Genomic DNA, 26,119 nt, shown 5'->3' with positions numbered 1-26,119 from the left:
CCCCCCAGCGGCAGTGTGTACCCCAGGGAGCTGAAGGTGTCCTCCTTTTCCCCCAGCGGCAGTGTGTACCCCAGGGGGCCGAAGGTGTCGTCCTTCCCCCCCCCCCCCAGCGGCAGTGTGTACCCCAGGGGGCCGAAGGTGTCCCCCTCCCCCCCCGGCGGCAGTGTGTACCCCAGGGGGCCGAAGGTGTCCTCCTTCCCCCCCCCAGCGGCAGTGTGTACCCCAGGGGGCCGAAGGTGTCGTCCTTCCCCCCCCCAGCGGCAGTGTGAACCCCAGGGAGCCGAAGGTGTCCTCCTTCCCCCCCCAGCGGCAGTGTGTACCCCAGGGAGCTGAAGGTGTCGTCCTTCCTCCCCAGCGGCAGCCTGTGTTTCAGGGAGAGGAGCGAAGCACCCTCTCTCCCCAGCGGCAGCTTACCATAACAAGGGAAGACACCAATCGCCCAGACGGCGCAGATGGGACCGTGGTCTCTGCGCCTGACCTACCGGGATGCTGGACAGCCTGTCCAGATCCCCCACTACCCTCACCAGGACAACAGGAGGAGGGGGTAAGTACAAATTCCCCTCCCCAGTTAACTCCTAACGTGGCCTCAGGGTTAACAGAGGCGATGTTGACCCCTGCTGACTCCCATGTTCCTCTGGCTACTGAGCCGGACTATGGTCTCAGCACCCCAGCAGAAGAGCTGGCAGCTGGGCAGAGTGCAGTCGGCCTCTGCCCTCCCTCAAGTCCCCACAGCATGTTGCTTCATCACCACAGCAAAATACCCAGGTGCAGTAACTGTTTCTTGTGGGTGGGTCACCCTTGTATCTGTTTGTTGTGGGTGGGCTACTCGGGCATCTGGTTACTGTGGGTTGGTGGATCGACTAACGGAGGCACTGACCGACAGAAGGTCAGGTGCCTGGTTAGTCTTCCCCCCAAAGGGGAGATGTGTGACAAACTGCCATTTGCCACTGGGCATTGTAGAGGACTTATGGCTAGCCTCCTGCCCTACGACTATGGCCCCGGGACATGTTGCCCTTCAGGAACAGTGACAGAACTGTGCCGCATGTCTGGACTGTTGGTGGGACCGAACGCGGTCAGCGGTGTATGCTGGGGATTCTGTGGAGCTGGAATCGAATGCGCGGATACACGAACGCCGCTGACCCTTACCTTCTGCCATACTGAACTTTCAGCTCCAGAGACTAAGTCCCGTTCGAAGATGGGACTTAGTCGTTTTTCTGCATGAAATTGACCGACCGCACAGCCCAAATCTATGGAACTGTTTTGGGCAGGAAATTGTGCTTGCGGTCGGTCATAAAGGACTTCCACTAAACTTTTGATCCGCTGGAGGGATTTGTGTGATTTTTGGAAGTGTTTATGTTTGATGTATGCAGAGTTTAAATATGTAATTTTTCTGGAGATGGGATGTATGGTTTTAAAGTTACAGTGTATGTTTAAAAACTGTATTTTTACTGTCTGTGATAGTTATGTTAATCCATAATTATATCACAGACAGAAGGGAGGATTTTGTGTATTCGGGTGGGGATTCCTCTCCTATTGTTCCCACATGTGTATTGGTGATCTCCCTTTGTCCTGGGAGATAATTGAATTGCACTTCGGGTGTCTCCAGGGCAGAGAGGAGGAAACCATGATGCATTGTGGGGACCTGCATAAATACGGGCGGGTAGCCCTCAAAGAGTTCAGTCAGTTCATGTTTTGCTAACCCTTCAAAACGCAGCCTCGTCTCGTTATTGGAGGGAATTGCTGCATCACGCTGGGGATTGCTATGCTCTGCATATTCCCTGGAGGAGAGATCTTTCCCACACGGTCCTGAATGCTGGAGGTTCATTCAGGGTGGAAGGAAGAGGGCGCGGCTCCAGTTAAGCTACGGCGGTTGTGGAGTCTGCGGTGCTTGTGGTGTCCAGTGCGGTGCTTGTGGTCCTCGGCGCAAGCTAGGAAGCGTCCATTAACGGAAGCGGATCCGTTACACCTGGACTAACCTCAGCATAGGTTCTTCTACAATTTATCAGCTGACTTGATATTTGAACATCACTGCATCGATCAAGAATACCAACTCCATCCTTTTGGAACATTTTATTGAGCAACTATGGCTCAGATTTTTTTTGATTTTTTTTAAATATATTTTCTATACACCTTTTTACTTTTTTTTTTCCCAGATTACCGTTAAGTATTTTATCTATTAAAAACCACATAGATTTTTATATCTCAGATTCAGTCTATGTGATTCCATCTAATGGAGTGCCCATACACTTCTCCTATATGAGCAAAACCATATCTGATGACAGTATAAAGGCTCCTAGGAGATAGTAGCGGGATAGAGGCGTGTAGTAACACAACTCTGGGGTGTTACATTTGCGCAATACTATTTGTAATCCACAGGGAAATGTCGTCCGTCTCTTGTAACTTTAGTCCTTACTCCAGGTCCCAGCATATAACACCCTATGAGCAGTCAGTGAGATAGGAAGGTTTAGAAGATACGTCCCTTAGGGCTATGCATTACCTTGCAGCCCGTACACCGCAATGTAACTGTATATGGAGCGTTATTGCATGTCCAAATGCCACTTCAACAGTGTGGTGCAATGTGACGAGGCAGAGTCGCACTTACAGTTCCTTGAGCAGGTTCTTGGTGCTTTCTTATTTCCTGGTCCACTCCAGAACTGTATTCCACAGACACAACACTCCTGGGGTCGTCGCTGCAAACCTCCCCTTCGTGCTATTGCCAGTCTCCACCGTGAGCCAGTCCATTCCCTTCCAGATTCTGCAGAGATGATTCCTTCTGGTTTCTAGCAGCACCAAGCATAGCCTCCGTCTGCTCACTTCTGCTCCTAGAGGCACCTCCTCCTCTTGCACAGGGAGAGTGTGATGCAATATATAATTTGCTAAGTGCAGTGTCAAACCTGCATATACAGCCTGCTATCACACTTGTAAGGGTCCAAAACAGCCCTTAAATTAGCTATTTTCCAACTTTGCAAACTAAATAGGTTATTAGTATTCCTCTGTCTCAAGTTTCTTTGTTCATTCCACCAGATAAAAATGGACAAGGTCTCACACAAACATGTCTAACAAGTCTTCAATTTATACCTATGTCATGATAGTTTTGTCAGACAGAATGAAGTCTAAATGATTAGAGACTCCATATTCACACTTTATAGGATCCAGCTCTGTTCTGACAGGATCACATTGCATTCTTTACCTCAGCCCCCGACCATGATGTAGTGCTGAGAAGCCCTACACCGAGTGCTGCCTCATAGCCTCTATGTAGGTGCAGGAGGCGTCAGTTCTTCTACCCTGGTCGCCTGTAATCCAGATCTCCTTCTAATTATGCAGTATCTCAGAGAACACCTACATGGGAAACTTCTGACCGTCTCCACCTGTTCTTCAGCTGATGTCCAGGCAGCGTTCAGTGGTATCATCACTCGCATCCAGAGATAGTGAGTACATGTCATACCACGTCTTCTGCAGTCACATGTATCGTCAGATAGTGAGTACACTTAATACCACGTCTTCTACAGTCACATGTATCCTCAGATAGTGAGTACATGTCATACCACGTCTTCTGCAGTCACATGTATCCTCAGATAGTGAGTACACGTAATACCACGTCTTCTACAGTCACATGTATCCTCAGATAGTGAGTACACGTAATACCACATCTTCTACAGTCACATGTATCCTCAGATAGTGAGTACACGTAATACCACGTCTTCTACAGTCACATGTATCCTCAGATAGTGAGTACATGTCATACCACGTCTTCTACAGTCACATGTATCCTCATATAGTGAGTACACGTAATACCACGTCTTCTACAGTCACATGTATCCTCAGATAGTGAGTACACATCATACCACGTCTTCTACAGTCACATGTATCCTCAGATAGTGAGTACACATCATACCACGTCTTCTACAGTCACATGTATCCTCAGATAGTGAGTACACATAATACCACGTCTTCTACAGTCACATGTATCCTCAGATAGTGAGTACACGTAATACCACATCTTCTACAGTCACATGTATTGTCAGATCGTGAGTACACGTAATACCACGTCTTCTACAGTCACATGAATTGTGAGATAGTGAGTACACATCATACCACGTCTTCTACAGTCACATGTATCCTCAGATAGTGAGTACATGTAATACCACGTCTTCTACAGTCACATGTATCCTCAGATAGTGAGTACACATCATACCACATCTTCTACAGTCACATGTATTGTCAGATAGTGAGTACACATCATACCACATCTTCTACAGTCACATGTATTGTCAGATAGTGAGTACACGTAATACCACGTCTCCTACAGTCACATGAATCCTCAGATAGTGAGTACACATAATACCACATCTTCTACAGTCACATGTATTGTCAGATCGTGAGTACACGTAATACCACGTCTTCTACAGTCACATGAATTGTGAGATAGTGAGTACACATCATACCACGTCTTCTACAGTCACATGTATTGTCAGATAGTGAGTACACATCATACCACGTCTTCTACAGTCACATGTATCCTCAGATAGTGAGTACACATAATACCACGTCTCCTACAGTCACCTGAATTGTCAGATAGTGAGTACACGTAATACCACGTCTTCTACAGTCACATGAATTGTGAGATAGTGAGTACACGTAATACCACGTCTTCTACAGTCACATGAATTGTGAGATAGTGAGTACACGTAATACCACGTCTTCTACAGTCTCATGTATTGTCAGATAGTGAGTACACGTAATACCACGTCTTCTACAGTCACATGTATTGTCAGATAGTGAGTACACGTAATACCACGTCTTCTACAGTCACATGTATTGTCATATAGTCACATGTATCCACAGATGGTTATAATCATCATGCCACGTCTCTTCTAGTCACATGTATCCACAGATGGTTAGTACATGTCATTACATGTCTCCTGTAGTCACATGTATCCATAGATGGTTTGTACCATCATGCCACGTCTCTTATGAGTCACATGTATCCACAAATGGTTGGTAAACGTCATTACGTGTCTCTACAGTTGCATGTATCCACAGTTGGTTACTACTATCATGCCATGTGTCTTTTAGTCTTGGGTAGTATTGAGTGAACTTGTGTTTTCAAGTTCGGTGTACAAAGTTCGGATTATCTAAGAATCCCGTTATGGATTCCGCTTCTACAGAATTCTATGACGGCGTGCACCACGGAAGCCTATAAGAGGCATTATGTATTACATTCCGTCATAATAGAAGTCTATGGCCAACAAACATAATGCCTCTTATAGGTTTCCGTGGTGCATGCCATCAAAGAATTCCATCATGGTCCATAGAAGAGGAATCCATAACGGGATTCTTACATAATCCGAACCTTGTACACCGAACTTGAAAGCACGAGTTCGCTCAACACTAGTCTTGGGTTTGCCGTGGTCTCTGAGTTTGTGTCTCCTCTCCAGCTCTAACTGTAACTCATTGATGCCTCCACCGGTTAAAGTTGTGGTTGCTGGTGACCAGAGTTACCTCAGTGTCATCCTTCGGTTCTTCGTGGAGCAGCTCGCTGGGAAGACTCCGGACTGGCTCAGCTACATTCGCTTCCTTGTTCTGCCTCTTGGTGAGTGTGACCATTCATTGATTTGCCTGTAGAGCGTGGTCTGTGTCATGTCGCTGACCGTCATGAGCCCTGTAGAAGTCCAAGGACTCACAGGGATGTACTGGGCACACGTGTGGACTCCTGGTGTCATTGTTGTCATGTGTGAGGAATGTTATACAGGTCACGCCACGCTTGTGAACACGGATGACCTGTGAGGTGATTTCTCGCAGCTCTCTTGTCACTAGTGTTTTAGAAATGTGGAGTCATTGCCCAGCACAAGCAGTCTCCGTGTACACGTGGCAAAATATCTCATGAATTTCGCCATCTGGTGAAAAGCAGCAAATCATGGAACCTGGCTGACAGCCTGTAATCAGCAGTACAGTCCTCCAGAGGTGACCGGACGCCACTGTGTCTGCATGTATGTACCTCCAAAGGGCTGGAAGTTCTGGCACCAAGTGTAAACAGACCCCAGGCCTGATCTGTATGTGTGTACATGGAGACCCAGCGTCCTTCTGCACTAGTAGGGGGCGCAGATCCTGATCTGATCGCTATGCATATATACTAAATATAAAGTTTTTTTTTATACAAGCATCAGGTCAGGTTCAGCGCCTCCTGTTGGTTCAGTTGTATGGAGGGTATCGTGGTGGGGATCTCCTCTGGGTTCCAGTGCCTGCTATCCCTGGCCATAGTCTGTATGGTGGAGTCACATGTGAAGGTCTCATTGAGGGGATCTCCTCTGGGTTCCTGTGCCTGCTATCTCTGGCCATAGTCTGTATGGTGGAGTCACATGTGAAGGTCTCATTGAGGGGATCTCCTCTGGGTTCCTGTGCCTTCTATCCCTGGCCATAGTCTGAATGGTGGAGTCACATGTGAAGGTCTCATTGAGGGGATCTCCTCTGGGTTCCTGTGCCTGCTATCTCTGGCCATAGTCTGTATGGTGGAGTCACATGTGAAGGACTCATTGAGGGGATCTCCTCTGGGTTCCTGTGCCTGCTATCTCTGGCCATAGTCTGTATGGTGGAGTCACATGTGAAGGTCTCATTGAGGGGATCTCCTCTGGGTTCCTGTGCCTGCTATCTCTGGCCATAGTCTCTATGGTGGAATCACATGTGTAACGGACCGTTTCAGCAGACAAGGGGTTAAAATCCGTTTAGGCGATATGCCCCTTTCTGAGAGACAGGCACAGCTACTGCAGGATACACTAAACTCCCGAACTGGATACAAAATAGCACTCCAAACTGGAACCTCACGAATAGCTGCTAGCAGACGAACAGGAATCAGCTTACACTCCTGGCAATCAGTCTCTAACAGCATACAGTGGATCCCCCCAATAACGAGACAAGGCTCCGTGTTGAGGGTCAAGCAGTGGTCTGAGGTGCTGGCACACCCAGCCTGGTTTTTATTACAGTTGTTGCAAATACAGGTCCGCCCACAGGGAGGTATAAAACAACCAAGCCCATCTGATGTACACGCCCCTAGGGGACCAGAATGAAGACTGTGACACATGACAGATATGCAGCACTGCAAGATACACAGAGACAATACATCCCCACAATGCATCATGGTTTCCTCCTCTCTGCCCTGGAGACACCCGAGGAGTAATCCAATTATCTCTCAAGACAAAGGGAACTCACCAATACACATGTGGGGACAACAGAACAGAAATCACCATTTAAACATACAATGTCACAACCCTTTTCAATACACAGACATTTAACATCCCAAAATGGCACGAATTAGACCAGGAGTTCAAGTTAGTTCAAGTTCTTTGTGAACAAATGAGGCCTGGCTGATGAGAGGGCCCATAATCCTGGGGCAAGAGGCCAGCAGCCAGGCCCCTCCAAAACCCAGTGGCGAGGTTGGTTTCGCCACAACATGTGAAGGTCTCATTGAGAGGATCTCCTCTGGGTTCCTGTGCCTGCTTTCTCTGGCCATAGTCTGTATGGTGGAGTCACATGTGAAGGAAGGTCTCATTGAGGGGATCTCCTCTGGGTTCCTGTGCCTGCTATCTCTGGCCATAGTCTGTATGGTGGAGTCACATGTGAAGGACTCATTGAGGGGATCTCCTCTGGGTTCCTGTGCCTGCTATCTCTGGCCATAGTCTGTATGGTGGAGTCACATGTGAAGGTCTCATTGAGGGGATCTCCTCTGGGTTCCTGTGCCTGCTATCTCTGGCCATAGTCTGTATGGTGGAGTCACATGTGAAGGACTCATTGAGGGGATCTCCTCTGGGTTCCTGTGCCTGCTATCTCTGTCCATAGTCTGTATGGTGGAGTCACATGTGAAGGTCTCATTGAGGGGATCTCCTCTGGGTTCCTGTGCCTGCTATCTCTGGCCATAGTCTGTATGGTGGAGTCACATGTGAAGGTCTCATTGAGGGGATCTCCTCTGGGTTCCTGTGCCTGCTTACTCTGGCCATAGTCTGTATGGTGGAGTCACATGTGAAGGAAGGTCTCATTGAGGGGATCTCCTCTGGGTTCCTGTGCCTGCTTTCTCTGGCCATAGTCTGTATGGTGGAGTCACATGAGTCATGACTCTCAGGTTTTGCAGAAGGAATCTCCTCCAGATCAGGGACCGCACATCAGAGTAGCTTGTCTCTCTCATTGAGTCATGGCTTCTAGAGATTTCAGGGTTGTGGATGTTTAATGTCCTGTCTTTCAATCTTCTCCCCTCAGGTCCCCACCCTGTGGCCAAATACCTGGCTTCAGTAGACAGTAAATACAATGCCCTCTTCATGGACGCAGCCTGGAGAGATGTGTTCAGTCAGGGGGAGCCGCCATCTTCAGGTGAGACACTTCACGGTGCAGACTTGTCTCAGGGCTTCTTCTGCGTCATGCACATGTCACCTTTACCTTCAAAAGCACTCACACTTTTTATTACGAAGATAAAGTACTGACGTCTGCGTAGTAAGAATAGAATGGTCTCCGGCCTCCTCAAACTGGAAAAAGTCATATAGAACCCAGAATTGTGCAGACACCTCCCAAGACCCAATATAGACCGGCCACTGTCTGAGCCGCGGCAGTGCAGCAAACGATATTCCTGGGGTGCCACAGCCCATTCAAGTGTTCTAAAAGTGTGTCCCCCAGTAATACATGCTGGATGTGAGGTCAGTGTGTCCCGCAGTAATACATGCCAGATGTGAGGTCTGTGTGTCCCCCAGTAATACATGCTGGATGTGAGGTCTGTGTGTCCCCCAGTAATACATGCTGGATGTGAGGTCTGTGTGTCCCCCAGTGATACATGCTGGATGTGAGGTCTGTGTGTCCCCCAGTAATACATGCTGGATGTGAGGTCTGTGTGTCCTCCAGTAATACATGCTGGATGTGAGGTCTGTGTGTCCTCCAGTAATACATGCTGGATGTGAGGTCTGTGTGTCCTCCAGTAATACATGCTGGATGTGAGGTCTGTGTGTCCCCCAGTAATACATGCTGGATGTGAGGTCTGTGTGTCCCCCAGTAATACATGCTGGATGTGAGGTCTGTGTCCCCCCCAGTAATACATGCTGGATGTGAGGTCTGTGTGTCCTCCAGTAATAGATGCTGGATGTGAGGTCTGTGTGTCCCCCAGTAATACATGCTGGATGTGAGGTCTATGTCCCCCCCCCCAGTAATACATGCTGGATGTGAGGTCTGTGTGTCCCCCAGTAATACATGCTGGATGGGAGGTCTGTGTGTCCCCCAGTAATACATGCTGGATGTGAGGTCTGTGTGTCCCCCCAGTAATACATGCTGGATGTGAGGTCTGTGTCCCCCCCAGTAATACATGCTGGATGTGAGGTCTGTGTGTCCCCCAGTAATACATGCTGGATGTGAGGTCTGTGTGTCCCCCAGTAATACATGCTGGATGTGAGGTCTGTGTGTCCCCCAGTAATACATGCTGGATGTGAGGTCTGTGTCCCCCCCAGTAATACATGCTGGATGTGAGGTCTGTGTGTCCCCCAGTAATACATGCTGGATGTGAGGTCTGTGTCCCCCCCAGTAATACATGCTGGATGTGAGGTCTGTGTGTCCCCCAGTAATACATGCTGGATGTGAGGTCTGTGTGTCCCCCAGTAATACATGCTGGATGTGAGGTCTGTGTGTCCCCCAGTAATACATGCTGGATCTGAGGTCTGTGTGTCCTCCAGTAATACATGCTGGATGTGAGGTCTGTGTGTCCCCCAGTAATACATGCTGGATGTGAGGTCTGTGTGTCCCCCAGTAATACATGCTGGATGTGAGGTCTGTGTGTCCCCCAGTAATACATGCTGGATGTGAGGTCTGTGTGTCCTCCAGTAATACATGCTGGATGTGAGGTCTGTGTGTCCTCCAGTAATACATGCTGGATGTGAGGTCTGTGTGTCCCCCAGTAATACATGCTGGATGTGAGGTCTGTGTGTCCCCCAGTAATACATGCTGGATGTGAGGTCTGTGTCCCCCCCAGTAATACATGCTGGATGTGAGGTCTGTGTGTCCTCCAGTAATAGATGCTGGATGTGAGGTCTGTGTGTCCCCCAGTAATACATGCTGGATGTGAGGTCTATGTCCCCCCCCCCCCAGTAATACATGCTGGATGTGAGGTCTATGTCCCCCCCCCCCCCCCAGTAATACATGCTGGATGTGAGGTCTGTGTGTCCCCCAGTAATACATGCTGGATGTGAGGTCTGTGTGTCCCCCAGTAATACATGCTGGATGTGAGGTCTGTGTCCCCCCCAGTAATACATGCTGGATGTGAGGTCTGTGTCCCCCCCAGTAATACATGCTGGATGTGAGGTCTGTGTCCCCCCCAGTAATACATGCTGGATGTGAGGTCTGTGTGTCCCCAGTAATACATGCTGGATGTGAGGTCTGTGTGTCCCCCAGTAATACATGCTGGATGTGAGGTCTGTTTGTCCCCCAGTAATACATGCTGCATGTGAGGTCTGTGTGTCCCCCAGTAATACATGCTGGATGTGAGGTCTGTGTGTCCCCAGTAATACATGCTGGATGTGAGGTCTGTGTGTCCCCCAGTAATACATGCTGGATGTGAGGTCTGTTTGTCCCCCAGTAATACATGCTGGATGTGAGGTCTGTGTGTCCCCCAGTAATACATGCTGGATGTGAGGTCTGTTTGTCCCCCCCCCCCCCCCCCCCCCCCCTCAGTAATACATGCTGGATGTGAGGTCTGTTTGTCCCCCAGTAATACATGCTGGATGTGAGGTCTGTGTGTCCCCCAGTAATACATGCTGGATGTGAGGTCTATGTCCCCCCCCCCCCCCCCCCCCCCCCCTCAGTAATACATGCTGGATGTGAGGTCTGTGTGTCCCCCGGTAATACATGCTGGATGTGAGGTCTGTTTGTCCCCCGGTAATACATGCTGGATGTGAGGTCTGTTTGTCCCCCAGTAATACATGCTGGATGTGAGGTCTGTGTGTCCCCCAGTAATACATGCTGGATGTGAGGTCTGTGTGTCCCCCAGTGATACATGCTGGATGTGAGGTCTGTGTTCTCCCCAGTAATACATGCTGGATGTGAGGTCTGTTTGTCCCCCAGTAATACATGCTGCATGTGAGGTCTGTGTGTCCCCCAGTAATACATGCTGGATGTGAGGTCTATGTCCCCCCCCCCCCCCCCTCAGTAATACATGCTGGATGTGAGGTCTGTGTGTCCCCCGGTAATACATGCTGGATGTGAGGTCTGTTTGTCCCCCGGTAATACATGCTGGATGTGAGGTCTGTTTGTCCCCCAGTAATACATGCTGGATGTGAGGTCTGTGTGTCCCCCAGTAATACATGCTGGATGTGAGGTCTGTGTGTCCCCCAGTGATACATGCTGGATGTGAGGTCTGTGTTCTCCCCAGTAATACATGCTGGATGTGAGGTCTGTTTGTCCCCCAGTAATACATGCTGCATGTGAGGTCTGTGTGTCCCCCAGTAATACATGCTGGATGTGAGGTCTGTGTGTCCCCCAGTAATACATGCTGGATGTGAGGTCTGTGTGTCCCCCAGTAATACATGCTGGATGTGAGGTCTGTGTGTCCCCCAGTAATACATGCTGGATGTGAGGTCTGTGTGTCCCCCAGTAATACATGCTGGATGTGAGGTCTGTGTGTCCTCCAGTAATACATGCTGGATGTGAGGTCTGTGTGTCCCCCAGTAATACATGCTGGATGTGACGTCTGTGTGTCCCCCCCAGTAATACATGCTGGATGTGAGGTCTGTGTCCCCCCCCAGTAATACATGCTGGATGTGAGGTCTGTGTCCCCCCCAGTAATACATGCTGGATGTGAGGTCTGTGTCCCCCAGTAATACATGCTGGATGTGAGGTCTGTGTCCCCCCCAGTAATACATGCTGGATGTGAGGTCTGTGTCCCCCCCCAGTAATACATGCTGGATGTGAGGTCTGAGTGTCCCCCAGTAATACATGCCGGATGTGAGGTCTGTGTGTCCCCCAGTAATACATGCCGGATGTGAGGTCTGTGTCCCCCAGTAATACATGCTGGATGTGAGGTCTGTGTGTCCCCCAGTAATACATGCCGGATGTGAGGTCTGTGTCCCCCAGTAATACATGCTGGATCTGAGGTCTGTGTCCCCCAGTAATACATGCTGGATGTGAGGTCTGTGTGTCCCCCAGTAATACATGCCGGATGTGAGGTCTGTGTGTCCCCCAGTAATACATGCTGGATCTGAGGTCTGTGTCCCCCAGTAATACATGCTGGATGTGAGGTCTGTGTGTCCCCCAGTAATACATGCCGGATGTGAGGTCTGTGTGTCCCCCAGTAATAGATGCTGGATGTGAGGTCTGTGTGTCCCCCCCAGTAATACATGCCGGATGTGAGGTCTGTGTGTCCCCCAGTAATACATGCCGGATGTGAGGTCTGTGTCCCCCAGTAATACATGCTGGATGTGAGGTCTGTGTGTCCCCCAGTAATACATGCTGGATGTGAGGTCTGTGTGTCCCCCAGTAAAACATGCTGGATGTGGTTGTGTGACGAAGACTGCCATGTAACCGAACCCTTTAACTATTTGCAGTCCATATTTCCCGATTAGGATCTCTCTGATCCGGGTCCCTAGACCTTGTGATCTTTCACTCAGGGTCTCCACCTTTGCCGCTGTCACACCTGGGCGTTTCTTCTACTGCCGTTTGGGTGTTCCTACAGGGCTCCTTTGCACTAAGATGACTGTCCTTTCCAGGGACCCAGCTCTTCCCATTTGGCACATATATAATAAAGAGCAAAAATCCGGAGGACGCCCTGTACGGAGGCATCGTGCTGCACATGGGGGGATGGAAAGGGTCTTCTGTACTCGGTAGAGAGAGTGGCAGCAAGTAGAAACGGAGGAGGTTTTATTACCAGTCGAGAGTGGAGACGGGGTGGATTTTTAATCTTAATAGTCCAGCTCTATGTGCTGAGGTGTCGTCGCCCGCTCCGCGCGCTGAGGTGTCTTCGCCCGCTCCGCGCGCTGAGGCGTCGTCGCCCGCTCCGCGCGCTGAGGCGTCGTCGCCCGCTCCGCGCGCTGAGGCGTCGTCGCCCGCTCCGCGCGCTGAGGCGTCGTCGCCCGCTCCGCGCGCTGAGGCGTCGTCGCCCGCTCCGCGCGCTGAGGCGTCGTCGCCCGCTCCGCGTGCAGAGGTGTCGCCCTTGCCTCATCTTGTGCAATGAACAGCTCTCTGCTGCCTGCTCTGTAGTGTAATACACAACGGCTGCAGAAGACATACATCCGACATTATCAATACTAACTATTACAAAAATAGTTTTTAAAGCAAAATACATGTAAGTAAGGAAAAAACGTGTCCGTCGCCTTTAATGGCTCTTTACGCTTCCCAGCAGGAAAGTCCTTCCAGTCAGATAGCCCTAACCCAAGGCGTGGCTCCTGGGTGCATGTAGCTTTATGAGGATGATAATGTGGACATCTTCTGTTACACAGAGCGTCTTGACGTGGCGGGGAGAGTGGCACAGTACATTGCAGGGGCCTCCGTCTCCCATCAGCTCTTTATCTCTGAAGCCATGCTGACCTATAGACAGAGGAGGTAAGATGCCGCAGCGCTCCCGCCATACATGTGAGTCTTCATATCATTTGTGACAATAGGAGGTAGGTATATGTGATAATGATGTTCTAGAAAGTTCTGTGAAGACATGTAACACCGGGCCCCTCCTCTCTATTCCCATCATCTCCAGTATCCGTTTTCTCATTATTTTCTTCTGGCTAAGAGAAGCCTGTATACTGTGACTGAAGACGGCCGTCAGTGTCCCCTCTACCCCGTGCCCTGTAGATTTTCCTGCATTCCCTGACCTCGCCTGTGTCCTGGAACGTCCTCCACATTGACCGCTAGCCTCTCTTCTGTCCTGAAACCTCCCCTGTGTAATTACCTCTTTTGTGTCCTATAACTTGTGTCCTCTGACCTCCCCTGTCTACCATATGCATCCATATCCCGACCGAGCCGACAGCGTCTCCATATCCCGACCGAGCCGACAGCGTCTCCATATCCCGACCGAGCCGGCAGCGTCTCCATATCCCGACCGAGCCGGCAGCGTCTCCATATCCCGACCGAGCCGGCAGCGTCTCCATATCCCGACCGAGCCGGCAGCGTCTCCATATCCCGACCGAGCCGGCAGCGTCTCCATATCCCGACCGAGCCGGCAGCGTCTCCATATCCCGACCGAGCCGGCAGCGTCTCCATATCCCGACCGAGCCGGCAGCGTCTCCATATCCCGACCGAGCCGGCAGCGTCTCCATATCCCGACCGAGCCGGCAGCGTCTCCATATCCCGACCGAGCCGGCAGCGTCTCCATATCCCGACCGAGCCGGCAGCGTCTCCATATCCCGACCGAGCCGACAGCGTCTCCATATCCCGACCGAGCCGGCAGCGTCTCCATATCCCGACCGAGCCGACAGCGTCTCCATATCCCGACCGAGCCGACAGCGTCTCCATATCCCGACCGAGCCGGCAGCGTCTCCATATCCCGACCGAGCCGGCAGCGTCTCCATACCCCGACCGAGCCGGCAGCGTCTCCATATCCCGACCGAGCCGGCAGCGTCTCCATATCCCGACCGAGCCGGCAGCGTCTCCATATCCCGACCGAGCCGGCAGCGTCTCCATATCCCGACCGAGCCGGCAGCGTCTCCATATCCCGACCGAGCCGGCAGCGTCTCCATATCCCGACCGAGCCGGCAGCGTCTCCATATCCCGACCGAGCCGGCAGCGTCTCCATATCCCGACCGAGCCGACAGCGTCTCCATATCCCGACCGAGCCGACAGCGTCTCCATATCCCGACCGAGCCGACAGCGTCTCCATATCCCGACCGAGCCGACAGCGTCTCCATATCCCGACCGAGCCGACAGCGTCTCCATATCCCGACCGAGCCGACAGCGTCTCCATATCCCGGTAAAGTTCATAGGGAGGGCTCAAGGGGCATGTACCCCAGAGCTCCACCAACCTTAAAATGGCACTAGGCGCCTGGAGAGCCCATAGTTTTGGCCAAATACCGGATTTGGTACCCAGGGGAGTATTACTACAAGGGGAAGCTTTCTCTGCAGGACCAGAAGATTGTTGTAGACCTCTGTAGACCATGCCTAATAGCCTGTATCGTGACACATCTCAACTGGTCACCCCACCCCAGGCCCACATGCTGCGGGGACGCTCTGTCTTCATCTCTTATTGGTTATGATTCTGGATTTGTTTTTATTTTTTTGTCAATTAAGTTTTCTACTTGCAAATGAATGAAACTTGGTTTGTTCATGGACCTGTTCATATGGAGAGATAAAAGAGGGGCAGAAATGGAACAGAAGCCAATAATGGTGGCTCCCGATCAGGGAGCGGTCCCTAGAATGCAGGACAAAGACCCGATCACTTCTAGGACATGTCTTCTTTATTGGCCTCCAGTAAGAAACTACCAGTACTGATGAGCTGGTACGCCCCCTGCCAACCTTCTGATATTGATATCCCCACCTGTATGTTTGTCGGGGACCAATAGACAAGACATGTTCAGAAGTAGTCACTGATCAGGTCTTTTTCCCATCTAGGAGATGGCTACAGACGACGGCACCATTAGAGGTGAGCTGGACAAATATTTATATCTGGTTAATAGGATCATAAAGCTTGTCCTCGTTCAGTGATGCCCACATGGTGCCAAAGATTTCTGAGAGTCTCCAGCCACCCGTTCTGTGAGTTGTCTCCACCGGTAGTTGACCTGTAGAATATGCATGAATATTGGTTGATTACATTGCTTCACTGGTCCCAGTGCTGCGATTCTGTCTGTAGACACTGGACCAGCTCTGGCCCTCACTTGTCATGGTGCTGTCTGCTGGTTGTCATTGCTCTTCTCTTCACTCCAGATTTGTTGTGATGGACTCTTCTTACCATTATGCCTCCAGTTTATCTACATTTCATTTGTGCATCCTCATAACCCCAGCCTCTTGTCCTTCTGTTTCCTCTGCACCTACTGTACCTTCTGTTGCATTGGAGCCTCTTCCTCCTCGACTTCCTGTTATGCTTTCTGTGCCTAAGCTTTAGGTTTTTATGCTTCCTCTGTGCCTCCTCCTCGGCTTCTTGGCCTTCAGTCTCCTCTTCTGTTTATTGTGTATCTCCTTCTCCTCTGTTCTTCCTCCTTAGCTTCCTACTCTTCTATTTGCTCCGTTTCCTCTTCCTTATTCTCCTGCTACTTCTTTCCTGTCTACCTCCTCATCAGTCTCTTGCTCTTCTATGCTCTGGACCCTTCACCATCATGTTTCTTCTGTTTTCCCTCTGTGGCTCCTCGTTTTCCTGTTGTATGTTTCCTCAGCCTGAAGTTCTTCGCTGCTTCCTCTGTCTCCTTAGCCTGTTGTTTCCTCCTTAGGCCTCATGCACACGACCGTTCCGTTTTTAGCGGTCTGCTAATTATGGATCCGCAAAACATGGAAGCCTTTTGCGTAACGGAACAGGCAGCCCATTGTAGAAATGCCTATTCTTGTTCGCAAAACGGACAAGAATAGGACATGTTATATTTTTTTGGCGGGGCTACGTAACGGAGCAACGGATCCGGACAGAACACGGAGTGCTGTCCACATCTTTTGCTGCCCCACTGAAGTGAATGGGTCCGCACCCGAGCCGCAAAAACGGCGACTTGGATGCGGACTAGAACAACGGTTGTGTGCATGAGGCCTTAGCCTGCAGTTATTCCCTGTTTCCTCTGTGTCTCCTCCTTAAGCTCCTCTCACACTGGCGTCTTGGTTTCCGTTTCTGAGATCCGTTCAGGGCTCAGCGTCTAAAACAGATCAGTTTGCATTCTAATGCATCCTTAATGGAAAAGGATCCGCTCAGAATGCCTCAGTTTGCCTCTGATCCGTCTCCGTTCCGCTTTGGAGGCCGCCTGCAGCGTTTTAGTGTCCGTCTGATGAAACTAAGCCAAACGGATCCGTCCTGGCACACAATGTAAGTCAACGGGGACGGATCCGTTTTCACTGACACAATCTGACACAATAGAAAACTGATCCGTCCTCCATTGACTTTCATTGGTGTAAAAGACGGATCCGTCTTGGCTATAGAAGACATAATACAACCGGATCCGTCTTGGCTATAGAAGACATAATACAACCGGATCCGTCTCGGCTATAGAAGACATAATACAACCGGATCCGTCTTGGCTATAGAAGACATAATACAACCAGATCCGTCTTGGCTGTGTTAAAGATAATACAAACGGATTCGTTCTGAACGGATTCAGACGGTTGTATTATCTGAACGGATCCATCTGTGCAGATCCATGACTGGTACGCACCAAACACGAGTGTGAAAGTAGCCCTAGTCTGTAGTTCTTCTGTTTCCTCTGTGCCTCCTCCTTCTTAGCCTGCAGTTATTTCCTGTTTCCTCTGTGTCTCCTCCCTCTTAGCCTGCAGTTCTTCTCTGTGCCTCCTTAGCTTCCTGTTGTTTCCTCCATGTCTCCTCCTTCGTAGTCTGCAGTTCTTCTGTATTTCCTCTGTGCCTCCTTAGCTTCCTGTTGTTTCCTCCGTGTCTCCTCCTTCGTAGTCTGCAGTTCTTCTGTATTTCCTCTGTGCCTCCTTAGCTTCCTGTTGTTTCCTCTGTGTCTCCTCCTTCGTAGTCTGCAGTTCTTCTGTGTTTCCACTGTGGCTCCTCAGCTTCCTATTTCCTCTGTGTCTCCTCCCTCTTAGCCTGCAGTTCTTCTCTGTGCCTCCTTAGCTTCCTGTTGTTTCCTCCATGTCTCCTCCTTCGTAGTCTGCAGTTCTTCTGTATTTCCTCTGTGCCTCCTTAGCTTCCTGTTGTTTCCTCCGTGTCTCCTCCTTCGTAGTCTGCAGTTCTTCTGTATTTCCTCTGTGCCTCCTTAGCTTCCTGTTGTTTCCTCCGTGTCTCCTCCTTCGTAGTCTGCAGTTCTTCTGTGTTTCCTCTGTGGCTCCTCAGCTTCCTATTTCCTCTGTGTCTCCTCCCTCTTAGCCTGCAGTTCTTCTCTGTGCCTCCTTAGCTTCCTGTTGTTTCCTCCATGTCTCCTCCTTCGTAGTCTGCAGTTCTTCTGTATTTCCTCTGTGCCTCCTTAGCTTCCTGTTGTTTCCTCCATGTCTCCTCCTTCGTAGTCTGGAGTTCTTCTGTGTTTCCTCTGTGCCTCCTTAGCTTCCTGTTGTTTCCTCCGTGTCTCCTCCTTCGTAGTCTGCAGTTCTTCTGTGTTTCCTCTGTGGCTCCTCAGCTTCCTGTTTCCTCTGTGTCTCCTCCCTCTTAGCCTGCAGTTTCCTGTGGGCCTCCTCAGTCTCCTTTTCTTCTATCTGTGGTGCGTCAGTCACCATTTTTGAGATGCCTTTCCTTTGTAACACAAAGCTCCTGCTTCTTGGGAAGGAAGGGCTATGTGCTCTGATCTTCAGATTCACGACAGAAGAGACATCCGGAGAGCAGATCCGGTGCAGATTTACAATGTAACCTGGGACTAACTCGTGTCGCACAGTCTACACGTCCTTGGTCATAACTGTAACCCTGATTATGACTAATGGTTTTGACTAAGGACATGCAGACTGTATGAAACGCGTCTGCTTTGTCCCGGATGCTGTCTCCCCGTGTGTATTGCCCTTCAATAAAGGGATACTTACATTGTAAATCAGCGCTGGATCGGCTCTCCGGACGCCGTCCATGCCTCCTCCCTCCTTTCTTGCGGTGATTGTGTTTTCTCCTCTTAATTCTTCTTCCTTGCTCTCTTCCTCTGCTGCCTTCTTTTAGTGCTGATGAGGATTCTTGCCAGAAGTTTGTTCCGTTTATCGGGGTGAGTTTCTGCTGCACTTGTTTTCCTGAACAGTTTCCTGTGTTTTTTTATGGACACAGTGGAGGTGACGTTACCGGACACCGCAGAAGATGCAGGGAGTGGATCCGAGCCTCTCAGACTGCAGGGATCAGTCCCTGCCATCCCCAGAGCATGGCCAAGATGTCCAGAGTCAACCTTCAAGGGGCTGTTCATCCCTGGTGACTGTTTCTTCAGACCCCCCAGCATGGCAATCATACTTAACTGATCTCCGCTGCTGGGTACCAGCTCCATCACTGCCCACCAGCTCTGCAGGTGTTGGGTCTCACCATATTGACATCCATTTTAATGCCACATGACTGCTGCAACCAATGACTGGCCACAGCGGTGGATGCTCTTTCTTGCTGGCTTAAATTTTCTACCTGTAAAACAGGCATAGAAAATGATAAATGAGTTCCTTCCGGCCCCTCCTCTTCCCTTCCGGCCCCTCCTCTTCCCTGCCGACCCCTCCTCTTCCCTGCCGGCCCTTCCTCTTCCCTGCCGGCCCTTCCTCTTCCCTGTCGGCCCTTCCTCTTCCCTGCCGGCCCTTCCTCTTCCCTGCCGGCCCTTCCTCTTCCCTGCCGGCCCTTCCTCTTCCCTGCCGGCCCTTCCTCTTCCCTGCCGGCCCTTCCTCTTCCCTGCCGGCCCTTCCTCTTCCCTGCCGGCCCTTCCTCTTCCCTGCCGGCCCTTCCTCTTCCCTGCCGGCCCTTCCTCTTCCCTGCCGGCCCTTCCTCTTCCCTGCCACGCCCCCTATATTAAACTTGGCGTGAGCAGGGAATAGTCACAGATTGCAGCGCAATTAACCTGCACCAGAAATATGCCGAAAATAGGTGAATTTCTGTTTGTAAATGACCATCGACCAAGATGGGAGTGTGGGGTCTGTGGATATTTGTGGCCACGCCTGCTTGGTCCCTGAAAAGTGGTGCAGCGTGTGGCCACGTGACCCTCCACTTCCATGTGAACAGTCTCCTGACTGATCAGTATTTACTTTTTATGCTGAAATTTCTGCACTTTATACCGTTTTGATAAATTCTATGTGATTCACATGAAAATATAGGGGGTCATTTTCCGTACTAAAGTATGACTAAATTAGGCGTATTTCGGGCACAGATGGCAGCTAGTTGCGCCGCCATCTGCGACTTCGCCCCGCTCATGCCAGGTCTAAAATTGTGGGCAGGGGACGGGCCGGCAGGTCCTAGAACAGGCGTAGAAAATGATCTTAATGTAAGATGGCTCGGAAGCTCGGACGACGTCTGACACTTAGAACTGGCGCTTGATATGGTTAAGTTATGGAAAGGCCGGCGCCTGTACATAACTACGGCGAATCCACCTCCAGAGCAGGGCCTTAATAAATGTGCCCCATAAAGTCATGAATATTCTGCTGGCGACAAGCCTGTTATTTTACTTCTTGAGATTGAGGAGGTTCGGAGGGACTCCTGACACACGTGGTCATTGAAGTCCCATCCCAACATCCTTACCCTCGCATAGGTCATGTGAGAAGAGGAGGGCCAATCACAGGCTGCCCCCATATTTCTGGCCTATGTCCTAGGAACCTCCTAGTCGGATCATATGGCGTATAATTACCAGTCTCTGCACACCAAACATGGATCGTCAGTTCTGAGGTTCTGGGGGATCTGATGAGGGAGTTGGGCTACTCAGGGTGACCAATCCGGCTCACTAGGGATAGGAGTTAAATCAGCATGAGGTCCATGAATGTCCTGGAGGAAACATGTCACCTATGAGCCCAGTGAGGGCACCAATTGACCAAGCAACCTGGAGTCCTCTCTCTTGCTGTAGATTTGTAAAATGTCCAGAATTGAGGGTCCAGCATACTTATGACTCTTGTGCTTGCAGTGCCCCATGTCCCTCACCGATGGATTTGTGATTCTTATGCTGTCCTCAGTGTCTACGGTGTCCCATGTCCTTCACTGATGGATTTATAATTCTAGTGCTGTCCTTGGTGCTTACAGTGCCCCATGTCCCTCAATAATGGGTTAGTGACTCTTCTGGTACTGTCCTTGGTGCTTGCAGTGCCCAATGTCCCTCACTTTTGGGTTAGTGACTCTTCTGGTGCTGTCCTCAGTGCTTGCGGTGTCTCTGTCCCTCACTTATGGGTTAGTGACTCTTCTGGAGATTTCCTCAGAGCTTACAGTGCCCCATGTCCCTCGCTGATGGGTTAGTGACTCTTCTGGTGCTGTCCTCAGTGTTTGCAGTGCCCCATGTCCCTCGCTGATGGGTTAGTGACTCTTCTGGTGCTGTCCTCAGTGTTTGCAGTGCCCCATGTCCCTCACTTTTGGGTTAGTGACTCTTCTGGTGCTGTCCTTGGTGCTTGCAGTGTCCCATGTCCCTCACTTTTGGGTTAGTGACTCTTCTGGTGCTGTCCTCGGAGCTTGCGGTGTCTCCGTCTCTCACTTTTGGGTTAGTGACTCTTCTGGTACTCTCCTTGGTGCTTGCAGTGTCCCATGTCCCTCACTTTTGGGTTAGTGACTCTTCTGGTGCTGTCCTAGGAGCTTGCGGTGCTCCCTGTCCCTCACTGATGGCTTAGTATCTCTTCCGGTGCTGTCCTAGGAGCTTGTGGTGCCCCCTGTCTCTATTCTGGTGCTGTCCTCAGTGTTTGCAGTGCCCCCTGTCCCTTTTGATGGGTTAGTAACTCTTCCAGTGCTGTCCTCATTGAGTAATGCATTGTACAGTAGGTAGGTGCATGCTCACCATGTACATCATGAGATATTGGGATTCTAGACATCTACACTCATGTGCTTATCTCTTGTCTTGTTTTAGGTTGTGAAGGTTGGGATTGTTGAGCAGCCTCTTCCAGCCTCAGGTGAGTTTGTCAGATAACGGAAAGGAAATAAAGGAGCAGAGCACAACATAAAGCAGCAATGTGGAGCGGAGAAAAATATAGGGGAGTATAGTGCGGCAGAGTAAAGCAAGGTACAGAGCAGCAGTGTGGAGCAGGGTATAATATAGAGCAGTACAGAGTAGCAGTTTGGAGCAGGGTTCAGTATAGAGCAGTATGGAGCAGCAGTGTGGATCAGCGTTCAGTATAGAGCAGTGTGGAGCAGGGTTCAGTATAGAGCAGTACAGAGCTGCAGTGTGGAGCAGGGCATAGTATAGAGCAGTACGGAGCAGCAGTGTGGAGCAGGGTATAGTATAGAGCAGTACGGAGCAGCAGTGTGGAGCAGGGTATAGTATAGAGCAGTACGGAGCAGCAGTGTGGAGCAGGGTATAGTATAGAGCAGTACAGAGCAGCAATGTGGAGCGGAGAAAAGTATAGGGGAGTATAGTGTGGCAGAGTAAAGCAAGGATTAGAGCAGCAGTGTGGAGCGGGGTATAGTTTAGAGCAGTATGGAGCAGCAGTGTGGAGCAGGGTGCAGTATAGAGCGGTACAGAGCAGCAGTGTGGAGCAGGGTATAGTATAGAGCAGTACAGAGCAGCAGTGTGGAGCAGGGTATAATATAGAGCAGTACAGAGTAGCAGTGTGGAGCAGGGTTCAGTATAGAGCAGTATGGAGCAGCAGTGTGGAGCAGGGTTCAGTATAGAGCAGTATGGAGCAGCAGTGTGGAGCAGGGTTCAGTATAGAGCATTACAGAGCAGCAGTGTGGAGCGGGGTATAGTATAAAGCAGTACGGAGCAGCAGTGTGGATCAGCATTCAGTATAGAGCAGTACGGAGCAGCAGTGTGGAGCAGGATTCAGTATAGAGCAGTACAGAGCTGCAGTGTGGAGCAGGGTATAGTATAGAGCAGTACGGAGCAGCAGTATGGAGCAGGGTATAATATAGAGCAGTACGGAGCAGCAGTGTGCAGCAGGGTTCAGTATAGAGCCGTATGGAGCAGCAGTGTGGAGCAGGGTATAGTATAGAGCAGTGTGGAGCAGCAGTGTGGAGCAGGGTTTAGTATAGAGCAGTATGGAGCAGCAGTGTGGAGCAGGGTTCAGTATAGAGCAGTATGGAGCAGCAGTGTGGAGCAGGGTTCAGTAAAGAGCAGTACTGAGCAGCAGTGTGGAGCAGGGTAAAGTATAGAGCAGTACGGAGCAGCAGTGTGGAGCAGGGTTCAGTATAGAGCGGTACGGAGCAGCAGTGTGGAGCAGGGTTCAGTATAGAGCGGTACGGAGCAGCAGTGTGGAGCAGGGTTTAGTATGGAGCAGCAGTGTGGAGCAGGGTATAATATAGAGCAGTATGGAGCAGCAGTGTGGAGCAGGGTTCAGTATAGAGCAGTACGAAGCTGCAGTGTGGAGCAGGGTTCAGTATAGAGCAGTACGGAGCAGCAGTGTGGAGCAGGGTATAGTATAGAGCAGTACGGAGCAGCAGTGTGGAGCAGGGTTCAGTATAGAGCAGTACGGAGCAGCAGTGTGGAGCAGGGTATAGTATAGAGCAGTATAAAGCAGCAGTGTGGAGCAGGGTATAGTAATGAGCAGTATGGAGCAGCAGTGTGGAGCAGGGTATAGTATAGAGCAGTACGGAGCAGCAGTGTGGAGCAGGGTTCAGTATAGAGCAGTATGCAGCAGCAGTGTGGAGCAGGGTATAGTATAGAGCAGTACGGAGCAGCAGTGTGGAGCAGGGTATAGTATAGAGCAGTACGGAGCAGCAGTGTGGAGCAGGGTATAGTATAGAGCAGTACGGAGCAGCAGTGTGGAGCAGGGTATAGTATAGAGCAGTATGGAGCAGCAGTGTGGAGCAGGGTATAGTATAGAGCAGTACGGAGCAGCAGTGTGGAGCAGGGTATAGTATAGAGCAGTACAGAGCAGCAATGTGGAGCGGAGAAAAGTATAGGGGAGTATAGTGTGGCAGAGTAAAGCAAGGATTAGAGCAGCAGTGTGGAGCGGGGTATAGTTTAGAGCAGTATGGAGCAGCAGTGTGGAGCAGGGTGCAGTATAGAGCGGTACAGAGCAGCAGTGTGGAGCAGGGTATAGTATAGAGCAGTACAGAGCAGCAGTGTGGAGCAGGGTATAATATAGAGCAGTACAGAGTAGCAGTGTGGAGCAGGGTTCAGTATAGAGCAGTATGGAGCAGCAGTGTGGAGCAGGGTTCAGTATAGAGCAGTATGGAGCAGCAGTGTGGAGCAGGGTTCAGTATAGAGCATTACAGAGCAGCAGTGTGGAGCGGGGTATAGTATAAAGCAGTACGGAGCAGCAGTGTGGATCAGCATTCAGTATAGAGCAGTACGGAGCAGCAGTGTGGAGCAGGATTCAGTATAGAGCAGTACAGAGCTGCAGTGTGGAGCAGGGTATAGTATAGAGCAGTACGGAGCAGCAGTATGGAGCAGGGTATAATATAGAGCAGTACGGAGCAGCAGTGTGCAGCAGGGTTCAGTATAGAGCCGTATGGAGCAGCAGTGTGGAGCAGGGTATAGTATAGAGCAGTGTGGAGCAGCAGTGTGGAGCAGGGTTTAGTATAGAGCAGTATGGAGCAGCAGTGTGGAGCAGGGTTCAGTATAGAGCAGTATGGAGCAGCAGTGTGGAGCAGGGTTCAGTAAAGAGCAGTACTGAGCAGCAGTGTGGAGCAGGGTAAAGTATAGAGCAGTACGGAGCAGCAGTGTGGAGCAGGGTTCAGTATAGAGCGGTACGGAGCAGCAGTGTGGAGCAGGGTTTAGTATGGAGCAGCAGTGTGGAGCAGGGTATAATATAGAGCAGTATGGAGCAGCAGTGTGGAGCAGGGTTCAGTATAGAGCAGTACGAAGCTGCAGTGTGGAGCAGGGTTCAGTATAGAGCAGTACGGAGCAGCAGTGTGGAGCAGGGTATAGTATAGAGCAGTACGGAGCAGCAGTGTGGAGCAGGGTTCAGTATAGAGCAGTACGGAGCAGCAGTGTGGAGCAGGGTATAGTATAGAGCAGTATAAAGCAGCAGTGTGGAGCAGGGTATAGTAATGAGCAGTATGGAGCAGCAGTGTGGAGCAGGGTATAGTATAGAGCAGTACGGAGCAGCAGTGTGGAGCAGGGTTCAGTATAGAGCAGTATGCAGCAGCAGTGTGGAGCAGGGTATAGTATAGAGCAGTACGGAGCAGCAGTGTGGAGCAGGGTATAGTATAGAGCAGTACGGAGCAGCAGTGTGGAGCAGGGTATAGTATAGAGCAGTACGGAGCAGCAGTGTGGAGCAGGGTATAGTATAGAGCAGTATGGAGCAGCAGTGTGGAGCAGGGTATAGTATAGAGCAGTATGGAGCAGCAGTGTGGAGCAGGGTATAGTATAGAACAGTGTGGAGCAGGCTATAGTATAGAGCAGTACAGAGCAGCAGTGTGGAGCAGGGTATAGTATAAAGCAGTACGGAGCAGCAGTGTGGAGCAGGGTTCAGTATAGAGCAGTATGGAGCAGCAGTGTGGAGCATGGTATAGTATAGAGCAGTATGGAGTAGCAGGGTTCAGTATGGAGCAGTACGGAGCAGCAGTGTGGAGCAGGGTATAGTATAGAGCAGTATGGAGCAGCAGTGTGGAGCAGGGTATAGTATAGAGCAGTACGGAGCAGCAGTGTGGAGCAGGGTTCAGTATAGAGCAGGACGGAGCAGCAGTGTGGAGCAGGGTATAGTATAGAGCAGTACGGAGCAGCAGTGTGGAGCAGGGTTCAGTATAGAGCAGTACGGAGCAGCAGTGTGGAGCAGGGTTCAGTATAGAGCTGTGTGGAGCAGGGTTCAGTATAGAGCAGTACGGAGCAGCAGTGTGGAGCAGGGTATAGTATTGAGCAGTGTGGAGCAGCAGTGTGGAGAAGGTTATAGTATGGAGCAGCAGTGTGGAGAAGGTTATAGTACGGAGCAGAAGTGTGGAGCAGGGTATAGTATTGAGCAGTGTAGAGCGGGGTATAGTATAGAGCAGTATGGAGCAGGGTTCAGTATAGAGCAGTATGGAGCAGCAGTGTGAAGCAGGGTTCAGTATAGAGCAGTACGGAGCAGCAGTGTGGAGCAGGGTATAGTATAGAGCAGTATGGAGCAGGGTTCAGTATAGAGCAGTATGGAGCCGGGTATAGTATTGAGCAGTATGGAGCAGCAGTGTGGAGCAGGGTTCAGTATAGAGCAGTACGGAGCAGCAGTGTGGAGCAGGGTATAGTATAGAGCAGTATAAAGCAGCAGTGTGGAGCAGGGTATAGTAATGAGCAGTATGGAGCAGCAGTGTGGAGCAGGGTATAGTATAGAGCAGTACGGAGCAGCAGTGTGGAGCAGGGTATAGTATAGAGCAGTATGGAGCAGCAGTGTGGAGAAGGTTATAGTACGGAGCAGAAGTGTGGAGCAGGGTATAGTATTGAGCAGTGTAGAGCGGGGTATAGTATAGAGCAGTATGGAGCAGGGTTCAGTATAGAGCAGTATGGAGCAGCAGTGTGGAGCAGGGTTCAGTATAGAGCAGTATGGAGCAGCAGTA

At 50.6% G+C, this 26,119-nt stretch overlaps 1 protein-coding gene across 3 annotated transcripts in view; it reads left to right on the top strand.

The window, feature by feature from the left end:
• The window catches only part of LOC120999861 (phosphofurin acidic cluster sorting protein 1-like), a 170,774-nt gene that overhangs the window by 108,292 nt on the left and 36,363 nt on the right, over positions 1-26,119 (top strand). For all 3 annotated transcript variants that reach the window (XR_005778662.1, XR_005778663.1, XM_040430898.1), the window contains exons 15-20: positions 3,325-3,428; positions 5,439-5,593; positions 8,248-8,358; positions 13,452-13,554; positions 18,722-18,764; positions 21,558-21,600. Coding sequence is in view for 1 of the 3 variants with exons in the window: in XM_040430898.1 (XP_040286832.1) it covers positions 3,325-3,428; positions 5,439-5,593; positions 8,248-8,358; positions 13,452-13,554; positions 18,722-18,764; positions 21,558-21,600 (559 nt within the window). In the remaining 2 variants the exon portion in view is untranslated. The remainder of the gene's footprint in view (positions 1-3,324; positions 3,429-5,438; positions 5,594-8,247; positions 8,359-13,451; positions 13,555-18,721; positions 18,765-21,557; positions 21,601-26,119) is intronic.

This window comes from Bufo bufo, chromosome 4 (assembly GCF_905171765.1).
Source record: "Bufo bufo chromosome 4, aBufBuf1.1, whole genome shotgun sequence".
NCBI classification, from domain to species: domain Eukaryota; kingdom Metazoa; phylum Chordata; class Amphibia; order Anura; family Bufonidae; genus Bufo; species Bufo bufo.
Note: the sequence above shows the minus strand (reverse complement) of the source record. Positions and strands in the feature narration are given on the sequence as shown.